The following is a 15382-nucleotide window of genomic DNA, read 5'->3' on the forward strand; positions in this document are numbered from 1 at the left end:
GGTCCTGGGACACACAGGGATCTCAGGCAGGGGTGGGAGAGGCCTTGGGTGTGCAGGGTGGTGGGTTTTTGTTCCAAGGGTCCACCCTGGGTCCAGAGGCAGGAGCTTACCTGGGGCACCTCCCAGGGGCCAAATCCAGGGACCGTTACTATGTTGCCGTCACCTGCCCCCAGATGGTACCCGAGGCAGGAACACGGCGGGCTCCCTGTGCAGGGGCAGCCGTGCCAGCTTGTGGTCATCACCCCGTCCTGAGGCTGCCGGACCATCACCTGTGTGTGTGTGTCACAGCCCGGCTCCCAGCAATGCTGAGGTCTCCGGTAAAACACGACCCTGCTTTTAACTCTGGTACAAGCTGCCTGACTTTGGCACAGAGACGCCAGTTTCCCTCCAGCAAAGGCTTTGTTGTGAATCTCGGAGCTCCCGAGGCACCTCTTGCCTCCTTCCTGAGGAGCTCAGAGCTCATCTCTGTCGCGGGCTCAAGCCTCCTCCAGGTGAGTCTTTCCTGCGACCGTTTTCCTTCCTGGCTTCCTTCCAGCCTCTTGCACCCCTGAACCTGTCGTCGGGCGGAGAACCGAGACGCACCCTAGATTTAAGAGCCTCTGAAGCTGACAGTGCTGGAGTGGCCTGGCCCTGTGGGTGGTCCAGCCCTCGGGAGCGATGAGGAAGACGTGAGGGTGGGCAGGAGATGAACTGGGCAGCGAGGGAGGCGGGCGTTCCAGAGCAGGGCCAGGGCAGGAAAGAGACGACAGAGTGGTGGCGGGGTGGCCGTCTAGAGGGTCTGGACCAGGGCAGGGAGGGAGGGCTCATCCACGGCACCAGTCATGGGCCGCTGTGTCCGGGACGGTGGCAGGGTGGGCAAGGCCCTGAGCTGGAGGGGGGAAGGTGGGTGGGGAGTGGGTCCCGACCAGTCTCCCAAAGACGAACCACCCCCGCCCGCCTGACACTGTAAGCTGCTCCTCTTGGGGCATTTTCCTCTTTGGTGCCTGGGGTTCCCCACCCCAGTTCCAGAATCCTGGAGAGGGTGTCGATTAAATATAGGACAAGGAAAAACATGAGCAGAGAGCAGGGTTTCTGAATGACAACGAGGACGTTTTATTGCAAGTTGACTGGGTGCAGGGACAGGGCTGGGGTGGGCCCGTGGACCCTCCTGGATCCTGTTGGGACCCAAGCCCTAATCTCGGGGGCTCCGGCCCCCCCACCCCCCGCTGTCTCTGACTCTTCAGGGTCACACGCCCTGTCCTGGCTGCATAACTCGTCCCCCGGCCTGTGCGCCCTGCAGCTGCTGGCATCGGCGGCCATGACCTCTCACACTTCCTGGGGCATCGGCCTGCAGTGACCACCGTCACCCCCAGACCCCACTACTCCCAGTGTCCCCACACAGCACGGCCATCTGCCCTGGGGTCGGGTCTCCTCCCTTTTGCCTCACAGTTTCAGATGGTGAAGCGTCCAGGGAAGCAGCTCAGACATCGTCTGGAGGCCGCGGGGAGCCAGGGGAGAGGCCCCGGGGGGCTGGCGGTGGACACGCCTGCCGTCCCATATTGTCCGCCCCATCTGGATGTTCTCTGGGCTTTGCTGGGTAACTGTCCCTCAAGGAAACGGGAAGAAGGCCAGAGGGAACAGGCTAAAAGGGGGAGGGCTACAGGCCTAGGGCGACTGAGACCTCAGCCCCAGATGAGTAAGAAAAACACAAAAATCTACCCAGTTGTCACTCCTGACCCCAGAAAGCTGGAAAAGGGGAGACTCACCCTGCATGGCCGGCTGGGTCCCTCCACCGAGCACGCACACAGTGACACAGCCTCGAACATAAACCCTGCTCTCAGCCCCGCCACCCCCGGCCCAGGCCCGCCTGCAGCTGCACATGAGCCCCATGCCCGCCCTCCTTGTCAGGGGGCTGGTCGGCCCTCCCGGTGGGCGAGGGGAGTGGCCCCTCCCGTCCTGTGAGTTCACCCCTGGGAAATGGGGCTCTGGCCATCTCCAGGCGGGGGAGGGGCAGGAGGGACGGCTGGGTGTCCCACTGGGTCCCAGGGAACTTCTTCTCCTGGAGGAGGCAGGGGCTCCTCGCGAGCAGCTTTGGGGGTCGCCCCGGTGGGAGGGTGAGGAGATAGTTTACAGCCCGGAGGGAACGGAGCTGTGGTCTCCGCAGGGTGAGGCCAGAGCGGATTCTGGAAGCACCTCTGTCCTAGAGACATGTCCAAGCAACATGGCCGTGTTTGCAGCGACTCGTGTGTGTGTGTCTAACGGTGCTCACGTGTGCTCACGGTCTATCCGGGTCTCAGGTCCCATTCTGAGCTCCCAAGAAAGCGCCCAAGGTCAGAGATGAACCCACCACGACCTCCCTAACCTGATTCTCGGCTTGAGCTCATGGAACACGTTGACCGAAATGAGCACCTGGGCCTGAGATGGTGCTGGGCTCCATGGTGACTGAGTTCTAAGGGGTCGCAGAGAGCAGAGCTGGGCTGGTCAGAGAACTCGCAGGCAGCTGGGACCCTCCTGACACGCAAGCAGGAGGAGGGCGACCTGGGGGCACTGTGAGATGAGTGACCAGGGTTGGGGGCTTGCCAGTTCCCTGGAGAATGTGACAGGGAGGCCTGGGGAGGGGCAGAGGGCAGTGGCCCTGGAGAGGTGGAGTCGGGGAAAGTCTCGGCTGTGACGACTGGGAATCACCGGGGTGGGGTTTCGCCAAAACACGCATGACATTAGGGGAGTCATCATCTAAGTGGACAGAGGGCTGCCTGCAGGAGCAGTTTCCAGATGTGATTGTTGAGGACTCAGGGGAGGGAACCGAGATACTGCCCTGGGGCCATGGCAATCAAAGAGTGTGTGACCTGGACCATCAGAGCCAGACGTGGTCCATACAGAGGAGGAAGCATGGAGGCTGATGGAGAGGGTGGACAGACTTCCACTCCTGCAGTGGCCCCGTCCCCTGTTTTAGAATGTTCTCTTGGGAATTCTGGGTGATGATGAAATCATCCCTCCCTAAACCCCCAAGCCTCCACCCTCTCTCCTGATTCCCAAATGCTAAGAGGATTTGTTTCCTTTGAGGATGACTGAGCTCAGGACACCAAATGTATCAACAAAAATGAGCAGAGAGCATTCATTTCTGAATGACAATGAGGACATTTTATTGAGAGCTGATTGTGTGTAGGAGGAAGGGCTCGGGGAACCAAGGTGGGAGGGTAGAACCTGCTGGGGTGGGGGCCTGGGGCCTTAAGAGCACTCTGAGGGCTTCACTGTCTTCGCCACGGTGCTCCCCTCGTGCGTGACCTCGCAGCTGTAACTGCCTTTAGATTTCCATTCGCTGCCCGTCAGGGTCAGGTAGCTGCTGGCCGCGTACTTGCTGTTGCTCTGTTTGGAGGGCTGGGTGGTCTCCACGCCCCGGGTGACAGTGCTGCCGTCTGCCTTCCAGGCCACGGTCACACTACCCGGGTAGAAGTCGCTGATGAGACACACCAGGGTGGCCTTGTTGGTGTTGAGCTCGTCCGTGGAGGGCGGGAACAGAGTGACCGAGGGTGCGGACTTGGGCTGACCTGCAGGTGGGGGAGGGGATGAAGGTCACAATCGCAGGTCTGCTTCCGTCATGGGACACAGTGGGACACAGGATCCTCTGAGAGCCCAGCAGGACCCCGAGTCCAGGCACCACCGTGAGCCAGAGGGTCTGTGCCAGGGAAGGCGGGTGGGGTTTTCTCAGGCACCTCCCCATCTTCCTGGGAAACCTGAGCTGGGACCCCTGGCAGCGCTGTCCTGAGAAGCCCTGGGTCTTGGTTTCCCACACAGACATCTGACCCTCATTCTCCTTGCCTGCCCCTTTCTGACATTTGATGGCAGTCTGCCTGCAGCTGTCTGTCTGTCTGTCTGTCCCCTGAGTAGATGATATGACCTCTCTGGCCTCCTGTCAGGTCAATTTTTGACCTGACATGTCTGTTTGCGCCTTTGCCCGGAGGGGTCCGTTGGTCTCCAAGCCTGTGTCCCTTGTAGCCTCTGTGCTGGGTCGAGGAGGAGCCTGTCTGCCTGTCCTCGGTGCCCCAGCCGCAGATCAGAGTTCAGGTTCCTCTCTGGTTCTTCTCGGGTCTGGAGGTTTCCTACCCTGGTACCTGTCTCTCTGCTTCCTCAGGGACTCCTGCTTCTGGGGAGTGTGTCCTGCAGACTCAGGAGTCCGCGCACCCCCGCGCCCTGACCTCCCATCTCCGTCCCCAGTTCTGAGTCCAGCACTTTCTCCTCTGCTTTCTTTCCTCTCACAGTTTCCCCGGGTCCCTGGCCGGCCCAGGATCTGCACGGCAGCCCCGCGGAGGCCTGGGGGAGCCCCTCCACCTCTGCAGGGTCTGCGACCCGGATCCCTAGACCCACAGTCCCCAGACCTCCCTGACCCTCTGACTCCGGCCCCCAGCCCTGAGGGTTCTGGGTCCCTCTGATGTCTCCCCATGGTCCCTCATGTATAGTCTTGTTCCCTTTTCCCTGTGAGATGGGGACCCCAAGTGACCCTCAGAGACAAAGCTGGGTCAACATAGAGCCCAGACTGGTGGTTGGGGGGACAAAGGAGAGTGAGGTCCGGGAGCCAGCTCGGCCCGGCAGACAGACAGACAAGTCAGTAGGTCAACCTGCTCATTCCCCTGCCTCTGGGGTCAGAGGGGGAGGTCTGGTGGTGACCTCAGTGACAAGTAGGACAAGTTTGGGGTCAGGGGAAGGGAAGAGGTTAGGGCCCCAGGGGTGGGTCCTGGTTGAAGACTTGACCACAGGGCCGATGCCGGACACAGAAAAGAGCAAAGTGACAGAAAAGTGTCCAAACCTTGGGGAAAGAAGAAGGAGAGAAGGGAGGAGGGAGACTCACCCAGGACGGTCAGCTTGGTCCCGCTGCCGAAAACACCACACAGTGACACAGGCTCGCACAAAAACCCTCCCTGGGAGGCCCCCGCCCCGCCCCAGCCCCCCACCTGCAGCTGTGCTGGAGGAAGTGGGGTCCCCGCCCCAGGCCGGTGTCTGCCCACAGAGGGGCTTCAGCACCCCTCCCCCCGCAGCAGATGACGGGACAGGGGACCCCGAGAGGGCAGCAGGCGCCTTGGACAGGCAGGTTCCCTAAGCAGGTTTGCGTGTCGGATGCAGTCTTCCCACCAGGCGGCCAGGGGTGGGCATGGAGTAATGGGGGGGGGGGGAATTCACCGCCCCAAGAGCGAAGTACCCCAGAGGAGAAAGCCGCTTCTCTTCTCTGTGGAGTTGACAGCAGCCTGACCCCTGCTGAGAGCACAGGCTGAGGGCAGGGGCATCCCCATCCCCCACGGATCTGGCTGGAATGGGTTTGCCACGACTGTCTTCCGTCTGACCCTAACTGGGGCTCCAGGGGCTCACCCCCGGTTCCCCGGGGTTCTCCTGGCTCCAAACGGGCATCTCTAGTGAGACTTGGGCTGGTTCCCGTCCAAGTCCGGCCTCCGTCTGCAGGGAGGACCGGACAGTGTCCTGGCCAGCCCTCGGGGTCTCATCTGATTTTTGGATGTGTCTGGGAGCATCTTATGCCAAACAGAGATGTGAGCAAGCCCCTCACTGTGGTCCTGAAATATCAACTCGTTAAAGAGAATCAGGCTGCTGGGCTACATGGTCCATCCCAGGCTTGAGTCGGGCCAGGCACCAGATGGGCCTGGAACACACGGTCCCCACAGAACGCAGGAAGCTATGAGGTCTCCTGGGCCCGAGCTGGAGGCTGCCCTGGACAAAGGTGGGAATGCGAGCACCAAGAGAATATAACCAGGGTGGATTCAAACATCGCCTGCATGTACCCTAGACTTTCCTGTGACATGATTAACTGTTCGCCTTCAGAAGATGGCAGAGACCACTCATCATTTTGTAAAAGTGCTCCACTAAAGGATAGAAGTAAGATCCGAAAGTTACTCTGGGGAAGTGAAGAGCATCTGAAGGGCCTCCCTTGGTGAACCAATTACTGCTTTCACTCCTGGAGAAGGAAATGGCAACCCACTCCAGTAGCTTTGCCTGGAAAATCCCATGGGTAGAGGAACCTGGTAGGCTCTAGTCGATGGAGTCGCAAAGAGTCAGACACGACTGAGTAACCGCACTTTCTTTCACTTACTGCTTTCACTAGAGCAAGGATGACAGAACTGCAGTTGCCCCTGGCTTCCCACCTGAGGGACCTGGGATTCGATCGTCCAAGGAAGATAACTTGGCTAAATTACCTACAATCCCAAAAGGGTACTGTGGAGGGAAGTGGCCAACTGTCCTAGGATTGCCCCTGGCCAAAATATCCCCCAGAACCCTGCTAACCCTTTCTAGCTGGAACCGCTTTGCAGGCACACAAAGTAGTGAGAACTTCCCAGATACAGTTTTCGACGGAGGGGCTGGGGGCTGCACCCTGACCCCGGGGGAGTCTTGCAGCCCCTTCTAGCTAGAAAAAGCCAGAGCGATCTGGGAGAGACTGAAGGACCCACCAGGCCCTAGACACGCCCACCAATCCAAGTGTCGAGGCGTTCCAACCCTCCTGGAGAGGACAAAACCACCAGGCCCTAGAAACACCCACCAATCAGAGTGTCAAGGCGTCCCAACCCTCCTGGAAGAACACAAAAAACACCAAATCAAACAGCGCCCCAAACACAACCACGTAACCAAGAGGCACATGGAAAGATGCTCAACATCACTAATTATTAGAGACATGCAAATCTAAACTACAGTGAGGCACCACCTCCAACTGGTCAGAATGGCCATCATCAAAATATCTGTGAAGAGTGAATGCTGGCGACGGCGTGAAGAGAAAGGAACACCCTTGTACTGCTTGGTGCAGCCAATGTCGATTGGTGCAGCCACGAGGGAGAAGAGTATGAAGGTTCCTTAAAATCCCAAAACAGAACTACCGTATACAATCCAGCAACCCCACCGCTGGGCATATACCCTGAGAAAACCACAGTTCAAAGGGACATATGTACCCCTGTGTTCATTGCAGCACTGTTTACAATAGCCGGGACACGGAAACATCTTAAATGTCCGTCGACAGATGAATGGATAAAGAAGATGTGGTACATACGTGCAAAGGAATATGAGTCACCCATAAGGAAGAATGAAGCAATGCCATTTGTAGAGACACGGATGCACCCAGAGCTTGTCATACTGAGTGAAGTCAGACAGCAAGAGAGAAATAGCACATGATACGGCTTAAGTGTGGAATCTAAGAAAATGGTTCAAATGAACTGATTTACAAAGCAGAAATGAAGTGGCAGATGTAGAAAATAAAATTATGGTTACCAAGGGGGATAGAAGGGGAGGGATAAACTGGGAGATTGAGACGGACGTGCACATGCTGCTCTTATAAAGTCTACGTATAAAATAGATGACTGATGAGAACCTACTACATACACAGCACAGAGAACGCTAGTCAGTACTCTGTGATGACCTGTATGGAAGAAGAATCGAAAGAAGTGTGGATACGCACACACACATATATATATGATTCACTTTGTTGTAGTAGAAACTAATACGACACTGTAAGTCAACCATAGTTCAATAAAAATGAATGAAAACAGGGTTTTCTTGGTGGTCCAGTGGTTAAGAATCCACCTGCCGATGCAGGAGACGTGGGTTTGATCTTCCCTGATCTGAGAAGATCCCACGGGCCTCAGAGCTCCTAAGTCCTCACACCACAACTATTGAGCCGGGGCTCAAGAGCGTGTGCTCTGCAACGGTGGAAGCCGCTGAAATGAGAAGCCTGCACGCTGCAAGTACAGAACAGGCCATTCTCACTGCAACTAGAGAAAAAACTTGAGAAGCAGTGAAGACCCAGCAACATAAAAAATAAATAAGATAAAATAAAGGAAGACTTTAAAAACTAATCAACATTAACATGAAAAGTTACCAGAAAAAAGAAAGACATTAAAAAAAAAAACGAATGAAAACAAAACATAACTAAGTAAATATACTATGACAATTGTGAGTCATTTCATGACAAGCTATTTTTTGGTCTTAAGGAATTATGGACGATTTCTGTTTGGGTTTGCTCATGATAATTTAGTTACAGTTTAGGTTCTTTCTTTCCAGGCCACGAGGGACATATTTTCAGATGAGATGACATGGTGGGGGATGGGCTTCGGAGGCTCCCACTGGGGAGGAGGGACTCCGTTGTGGGGAGGAGTTGGCGGCACCCCTGAATTGATGATCTGGGATCCAGGCGACAAGAACCTGGGGGTATTATTACTCCTCTGCCTTCTCATATCATGTTCTCAGTTCTTCATGACAAAATATACGACAAGATCTAGGGGAGTTGGTCCTGGGCGGCCACAGCTCCGGGTGGGGGACATGGTGGCATTGTACCCAGCAGGGCCACTGAGATGAGGGCCACCTGGGTGGTCCCCTTCTCCCCTGGGGTCTTCGTTTTCCCATCATGGAGATGGGATCAGGCAGCAACTATGGGACACTGCGGCCCTGGCTTCTCCCACCTCCTCGTCTGTGATTTTGGGTTGGGGTACCAGGGATGAAGACCTGGGGGGGGGGTTCTCTCCTCTGCGTCAGGGAGGCTGCAGAGTCCTCTGTCCATGTAGACTTCGTCCCTGGGCTGACCCAGCTGTCTGTAGCTCCGGGGAGGGCGGCTCCCTCGCCCTGAAGCTGGAGGCACAGATGGGCTGCAAGGCCGGGGCCCTGAGAATGGCAGAGCCAGGGGGGCTGCGGCTCTGAGCGGATGACCCCTTGCCCCAGGCCCTGAGCTGATGTGTCCAGCTGCAGGTGCGCTCAGGGGAGCCGCTAGGTTATGGGAGGGAGGGCGCCCTGGGCAGGTATCAGGGGCGCCGACTCCTCCGAGAGCCCGACCTGGTTAGAGCCCTCTGGCCACACTCCAAGCCTGGCAAGAGCTGGGTTCATCAGCCTGCCTCTCTTCCTGAATCCCAATGGACTCTCTCCATGTGACAGTCACTGGATGGCCTCTTTATCCCCAGAAAGTGTCCTTTTCAGCTGACCCGGCTTTCCTGACCACCTCCCACCCCCCCGCCATACAGGAAGATGGCACCTGGTCCCTGCAGATTCCCCCCAGAACTAATTCCATCCCTGACCTGGCTTCAGATGCCTACAGTCCTCCTGCGGGAGGCCCCAGCTCCCCACTAGGGCCCCAAGCCTGCCCTCGTGTGTCTCAGGCTCACCTGGAACCCTCCTCATTTCTCTCCGATCCTCACCCCCAACCCCAGAGCCATCCCCTGCCCCTTTCACAGGCCCTTGTCCCTTCCCAGGGGGACGGGGTGTGGGGGGCAAGCCTGCACCCCAGGAGCCTGCACCGCCTGACAATGTCCTGCTCTGGGTCACCGCTCCCCTGGCACTCAGAGCTCCCTGGTCCCTGGGGCTGGGTTGGGGTGATGACAAGTAGATGGACTCTCACGTCATACCTGTCCCTTCCCTAAGGAACTGACCCTTAACCCCGACACTCGGCCAGACCCAGAAAGCACTTCAGAAATGTCGGCTGATAAATGACAAGGTCTTTATTCAGGAGAAGCAGGAAGAGGGAGGGAGGAGAGCCCCCTGGTCTGAGCCGACCTGGGCGGGGGCTCAGGGGTCCACGGAGAGCTGGGGGGGGGGGGTGAGGGCGAGAGGGCCCTAAGAGCACTCCGAGGGCTTCACTGTCTTCTTCACGGTGCTCCCCTCGTGCGTGACCTCGCAGCTGTAACTGCCTTTAGATTTCCAGTCGCTGCCTGTCAGGGTCAGGTAGCTGCTGGCCGCTACCTGCAGCTACAGTAACTTGCTGTTACTCTGTTTGGAGGCCTGGGTGGTCTCCACGTTCCGGGTGATGGGTGTGCCGTCTGCCTTCCAGGCCACGGTCACACTACCCGGGTAGAAGTCGCTGATGAGACACACCAGGGTGGCCTTGTTGGTGTTGAGCTCGTCCGTGGAGGGCGGGAGCAGAGTGACCGAGGGTGCGGACTTGGGCTGACCTGCAAGTGGGGGAGGGGATGAAGGTCACAATCGCAGGTCTGCTTCCGTCATGGGAGCCCCTGAGTCTGTGTCACAGTGGGACACAGGATCCTCTGAGAGCCCAGCAGGACCCCGAGTCCAGGCACCACCGTGAGCCAGAGGGTCTGTGCCAGGGAAGGCGGGTGGGGTTTTCTCAGGCACCTCCCCATCTTCCTGGGAAACCTGAGCTGGGACCCCTGGCAGCGCTGTCCTGAGACCTCCCTGGGTCTTGGTTTCCCACACAGACATCTGACCCTCACTCTCCTCGCCTGCCCCTTTCTGACGATTGATGGGGGTCTGCCTGCAGCTGTCTGTCTGTCCCCTGAGTAGATGACATGACCTCTCTCACCTCCTGTGGGGTCAATCCGGGGACATTTCTGACCTGACATGTCTTCTCCGGGGACTTCTGAACCTATGCCTCAAGGGGTCTGTTTCACCCACATCTGTCTCCCTGGACCCTGCCTGTGGGCCAGGATCTTTGGCGATCTAGAGCCTGTCTCCTCTTCTGAGGTCTCTCTTATCCTAGTCTTTTTGGCTCTCCGTCCCCTGCCCTATAAACTGGACACATTACTAGAGCTTTTGTGCCATAGATTTTGCCTTTTTTTGAGCAAGGAAGTGTGTCCTGGGGACTTGGGAATCCACGGTGTCCTCATCTTGACCTCCCATCTCCGTCCCCAGTTCTGAGTTCAGCACCTTCTCCTCCCCTGTCTTCCCTCTCGCAGTTTCCCCGGGTCCCTGGCCGGCCCAGGATCTGCACAGCAGCCCCATGGAGGCCTGGGGGAGCCCCTCCACCTCTGCGGGGTCCGCAACCCGGATCCCTAGACCCAGAGTCCCCAGACCTCCCTGACCCTCTGACCTCGGTCCTCATCCCTGGCCCTGAGGGAATGCCTCCCCATCTCTTTCAGCTACATTTTCCCCTCTTCCCTTTGAGATGGGGACCCTGAGTGACCCTTAGAGACAAAGTGGGTCCAATAAGAGCCCAGACTGGGGGTTAGGGCGGGGACAGAGGAGAGTGAGTCTAGGAAGCCAGCTTGGCCCCAGGCAGACAGACAGAGGAGTCTGTAAGTCATCTTGCCCGTTCCCTGGCCTCTGGGGTCAGAGGTGAGGGTCTGGTGGTGACCACAGAGATAAGCAGGGCAGTCTGAAGGGGAGAGGGAGAGGTCAGAGCCTGAAGAGCAGGGTCCTGGTGGAAGGCTTGACCATAGGCTGACCCCAAGACCCAGCAAAGAGGAAAACAGCAGAAAGTGGCCCAAACCTCGAGAAGAGCCGGGGGTTGAGGGGGAAGAGGAGACTCACCCAGGACGGTCAGCTTGGTCCCTCCACCGAAAATCCAGCACAGTGACACAGGCTCGAACAAAAACCTCTCCCTGGGAGGCCCCCGCCCCGGCCCCAGCCCCCCACGTGCAGCTGTGCTGGAGGACGTGGGTCACCGCCCCAGGCCGGTGTCTGCTCACAGAGGGGCTTCAGCACCCCTCCTCTGCAGCAGATGACAGGACAGGGGGCCCTGAGAGGACAGCAGTGGGCACCCTGGAAGCAGGGCTCCCAGAGGAAGGTGGTGTCCGACCTGTGGTCCCCGGGTGCTGTCTCCTGGGATTTACCGAGTGTGTGGAGGCATCTTTGGGTCCATGAGGTTCCTTGGAAATGGACACCTCTTCTCTGCGTGTTTGGACAACCCTCCTTCCTTGGCGAGACCACGAGGTGAGGACAGAGGGTGTCCCCTCCCCGCCACAACCCTTAGCCCCTTCCAGGTCGAGGCAGTTGACCAGCGTTCGGAGCTGTTGGAATCCTCCTAGGTGCCTGAGCATCATGTCAAGGGTGTCCCTGGGATATCCTAGTCTGGGACTGTCTTGAGTGGGGGCAGGGCTGGTCTCGTAGGAGACGACAGCCTGGCCTCCAGGCGTGGGGCATCCCTGTCACTCTCAGATCTGGTCTCACGTTGGGGGGTGTGCTGGGGGGGGATTCTTGCCCTGCCTCATTCACAGCGAGACAGGAGCTGCGTGTCCTCGCTGAGGAAATGCCAGCTGCCAAGAAAGGAAACCCAGATCCTGGCCAGTTCCGGTTATTGGAACGAAAATGCACAGCAAGAGTTAGATATGTCGTCACCCAGAAAATGAGAGCCTCAAGGGTCCGTCACATGGGACCCAGGAGCCCCCTGCAGAGGCTCCCAGTGGACACATGTCCATCTTTTGGAGCCCAAACGCCATCCTCAGAAAAAAGCCGGCAGCGTGTTCATGCAACCGGATTCGTTTATGTCCTGCATTATTCGCCACGGGAGGATGGCAGACTCCAGAGCATCGTGCTGTAAGGGGACCCCAAGAAGAGTTGGGTCATAACAGAACTTCTTCTGTTTTGCTGGATATGAAACACACAGCAGCCCGTTCAGGGACATGGGAGCCCCCCGAGGGAAAGAGTCCAGATCTGAAATCTCGCCGTGATGCATTCCTTCTCTTGGACGGACAGGGTCACTGAGCACCAACTGCTAATCACACTCAAAGGTGGTCTCCCTGCCTGGGGCCATTGACGGAGAGTAGTTAACTGCCCTGGAAAGCAATTTTGCCAAAGTCCACCCTGAACTTGTTAACCCTGTGGAGCCAGAACCGCTTTGCAGGCCCATGAAGCAGACAGAACCACTCAGGTACAGCAGGGGATACGGGAGGCTGTACCCCAACCCTGGGGGGTCCAGATAGCAGCTGATCTCCTGAGACCCCTCCTTGCCAGGAAAAGCCAGAGACTAAGCCACATCCACCAAGCATGGTGTCAAACCTTGCTCAATCCTCATGTAAACAACAAGAAAAACCACAAAATCAAACACCACCGAAAATACGACGAATTCAATTCACAGTTGACAATGTGAGACGTTTGCTGAGAACTCTGTCATTTGATATTAACAATTTACTTATGATATCTGATCAGGTTTGATAATACATTGTAGCTCTCTTTGAGGTCCTTGTACCTCAGGACACAATCGCAATATTTCAGAGGAACAGTTTCCAATATCTGGAATTTGCTTCCAAAGGTGATCTAAGAGAGGAATTATTGTGTGGTTGTATCGTCAGTAAATGGAAGACTTTGGGGAATTCGCTGATGAGAGCATGGGGCTGTCTTTCATTCACCTGCATCCTTATTTTTTGTGTTCAGTTTTCTACAATAAAAACTTACAAGAAAGTAAATGGGATATTGCTCTTGGCAAAGCAGCAAGGGACAGGGTGGTAGCATTGTACCCAGTGGGCCAGTGAGATGAGAGTTTGGTGGCCCCCTCTCCACCGGAGCCTCCACACTCAGCTTTGTGAATGGAGTCCCAGATGCCCTGGGACAGGACCCCGAAGTTTCTATCTGGAGTCGAATCTGTGTTTGGGGTGGGAATATCTGGGATGAGGCTCCCAGGGGGCCCCTGTCCTCTGTCCTCTGTGTCCCCAGAGTCCTCTGTATTGCAGGTTGTGTCCTGGGCTGTCCTTGTCCCCCATCAGCTGTGATCAAGGCAGCAACCAGTCCCTGGCGAGCCAGAGGGCCCAAGAGGCCTGGGGACGCAGGACTGCCGGAGCCATGGGGAGCCGTGGAGATGGAAGGGGGAGGTCCCCTGGGCAGGGATCTGGGGGCGCTGACCCCTCAGGAGGCCTGACCTCTGGAACCCTCAGGTCACACCCGCAGCCTGCCCTGAGCTGGGTCGACCCAGCCTAACTCTCTTCCTGAATTGTGATGGACTCTCTCTCCTTGGCACGTTGACTGGGATCCCCTTTGTGGGCCCAGATGACGCCTTCTGCCCCTGACCCAACACGCTTTGAATCCCCACCTCGATCAGGGTGACGGTGCCGGTTCCATCTTGAACCCAACCATCAACAACTCCCTCCCCAACTTGACCTCAGACGCCCACGTACCGGGATGGAGGTCCAGCCCCCCATGAGGGTGGCCTTGAGCTACCCTGACCAAGCCTATCAGGACGGACACTGAGCTTCCCGGTGCCTCGGCCTCGCCCCAGCTCCCAGCACGAGTGAGCGAGACCAGCACCATCTCAGAGAGTGCGCAGGTGCCCTGAGGGGAAGGGAGAGTGACTGTGATTGGCCGACTGCTAGGTCATGTGATATTGACCTGTTTCTCTGCTGCAGACCTTATCAGTGTCTTTACTTAGTTAATGCAGAAGGAAATGGCAACCCACTCCAGTATTTTTCCAGTATCTTGCCTGGAAAATCCCATGGATGGAGGAGCCTGGTAGGCTACAGTCCATGGGGTGGCAAAGAGTCGGACACGACCGAGTGACTTCACTTGACTCAGTTTATGTGCGCTGTGAACATTGGACACTAGGGCTTCTGTGATGCATCTTCCCTCAGGCTTTCTGTGGTTGCTTGGTGACGGGCCAAGCATGGACCCCTCACCTGGTAACTGCTCTCCCCTCTGGGTCCCCTGATGAAATAGGAAAGGTCAACCTCTGCTCCTGAGACTATGGCCTCGGAGTCTCCTTCCCCCATAATCCTGCCTCTGGTCCACTGCTGCCTCCTGGGACCCCTTTGGTTTTTTCTGTGATCCTCCCAGAGCCATCCCCTGTCCCTTTCACAGGCCCTTGTCCCTTCCCAGGGGGACGGGGTGTGGGGGGCAAGCCTGCACCCCAGGAGCCTGCACCGCCTGACAATGTCCTGCTCTGGGTCACCGCTCCCCTGGCACTCAGAGCTCCCTGGTCCCTGGGGCTGGGTTGGGGTGATGACAAGTAGATGGACTCTCACGTCATACCTGTCCCTTCCCTAAGGAACTGACCCTTAACCCCGACACTCGGCCAGACCCAGAAAGCACTTCAGAAATGTCGGCTGATAAATGACAAGGTCTTTATTCAGGAGAAGCAGGAAGAGGGAGGGAGGAGAGCCCCCTGGTTTGAGCCGACCTGGGCGGGGGCTCAGGGGTCCACGGAGAGCTGGGGGGGGGGGTGAGGGCGAGAGGGCCCTAAGAGCACTCCGAGGGCTTCACTGTCTTCTTCACGGTGCTCCCCTCGTGCGTGACCTCGCAGCTGTAACTGCCTTTAGATTTCCATTCGCTGCCCGTCAGGGTCAGGTAGCTGCTGGCCGCATACTTGCTGTTGCTCTGTTTGGAGGCCTGGGTGGTCTCCACGTTCCGGGTGATGGGTGTGCCGTCTGCCTTCCAGGCCACGGTCACACTACCCGGGTAGAAGTCGCTGATGAGACACACCAGGGTGGCCTTGTTGGTGTTGAGCTCATCCTTGGAGGGCGGGAACAGAGTGACCGAGGGTGCGGACTTGGGCTGACCTGTGTGGACAGAGGAGGGGGTGTCAGACGCCAGGGAGGTTCTGACCTTGTCCCCCCAGTACAGCCTCTGTGACTTGTCCCCACGGTGGCCCTGCTTGCCTTCTTGTGCCCACCCCCTCCCTTGCACTCAGCCCCTCAGAAGCCGGGGCACGCCCCTCTCCCAAGCGACCGGCCAAGCGTGGCCTCAGAGTCCCTGGCGGTGGCCAGGGCCGCTC

The 15382-nt window shown here is 57.6% G+C and overlaps 1 protein-coding gene and 1 gene segment (V, D, J or C); both read right to left on the minus strand.

Moving 5' to 3' along the window:
* Nucleotides 1-3097: 3097 nt before the first annotated feature.
* The window catches only part of LOC133056298 (immunoglobulin lambda-1 light chain-like), a 228975-nt gene continuing 216690 nt past the window's right edge, over nt 3098-15382 (minus strand). The window contains 2 exon segments of the V gene segment in view: nt 3098-3527; nt 4826-4862. Coding sequence covers nt 3208-3527; nt 4826-4862 — 357 coding nt within the window.
* The window catches only part of LOC133056300 (immunoglobulin lambda-1 light chain-like), an 89381-nt gene continuing 88709 nt past the window's right edge, over nt 14711-15382 (minus strand). The window contains exon 4 of the mRNA XM_061141465.1: nt 14711-15167. Within this exon, the coding sequence (XP_060997448.1) occupies nt 14848-15167 (320 nt within the window). The 3' untranslated portion in view covers nt 14711-14847. The remainder of the gene's footprint in view (nt 15168-15382) is intronic.

Source organism: Dama dama, chromosome 5 (genome assembly GCF_033118175.1).
Source record: "Dama dama isolate Ldn47 chromosome 5, ASM3311817v1, whole genome shotgun sequence".
In the NCBI taxonomy this organism is placed as follows: domain Eukaryota; kingdom Metazoa; phylum Chordata; class Mammalia; order Artiodactyla; family Cervidae; genus Dama; species Dama dama.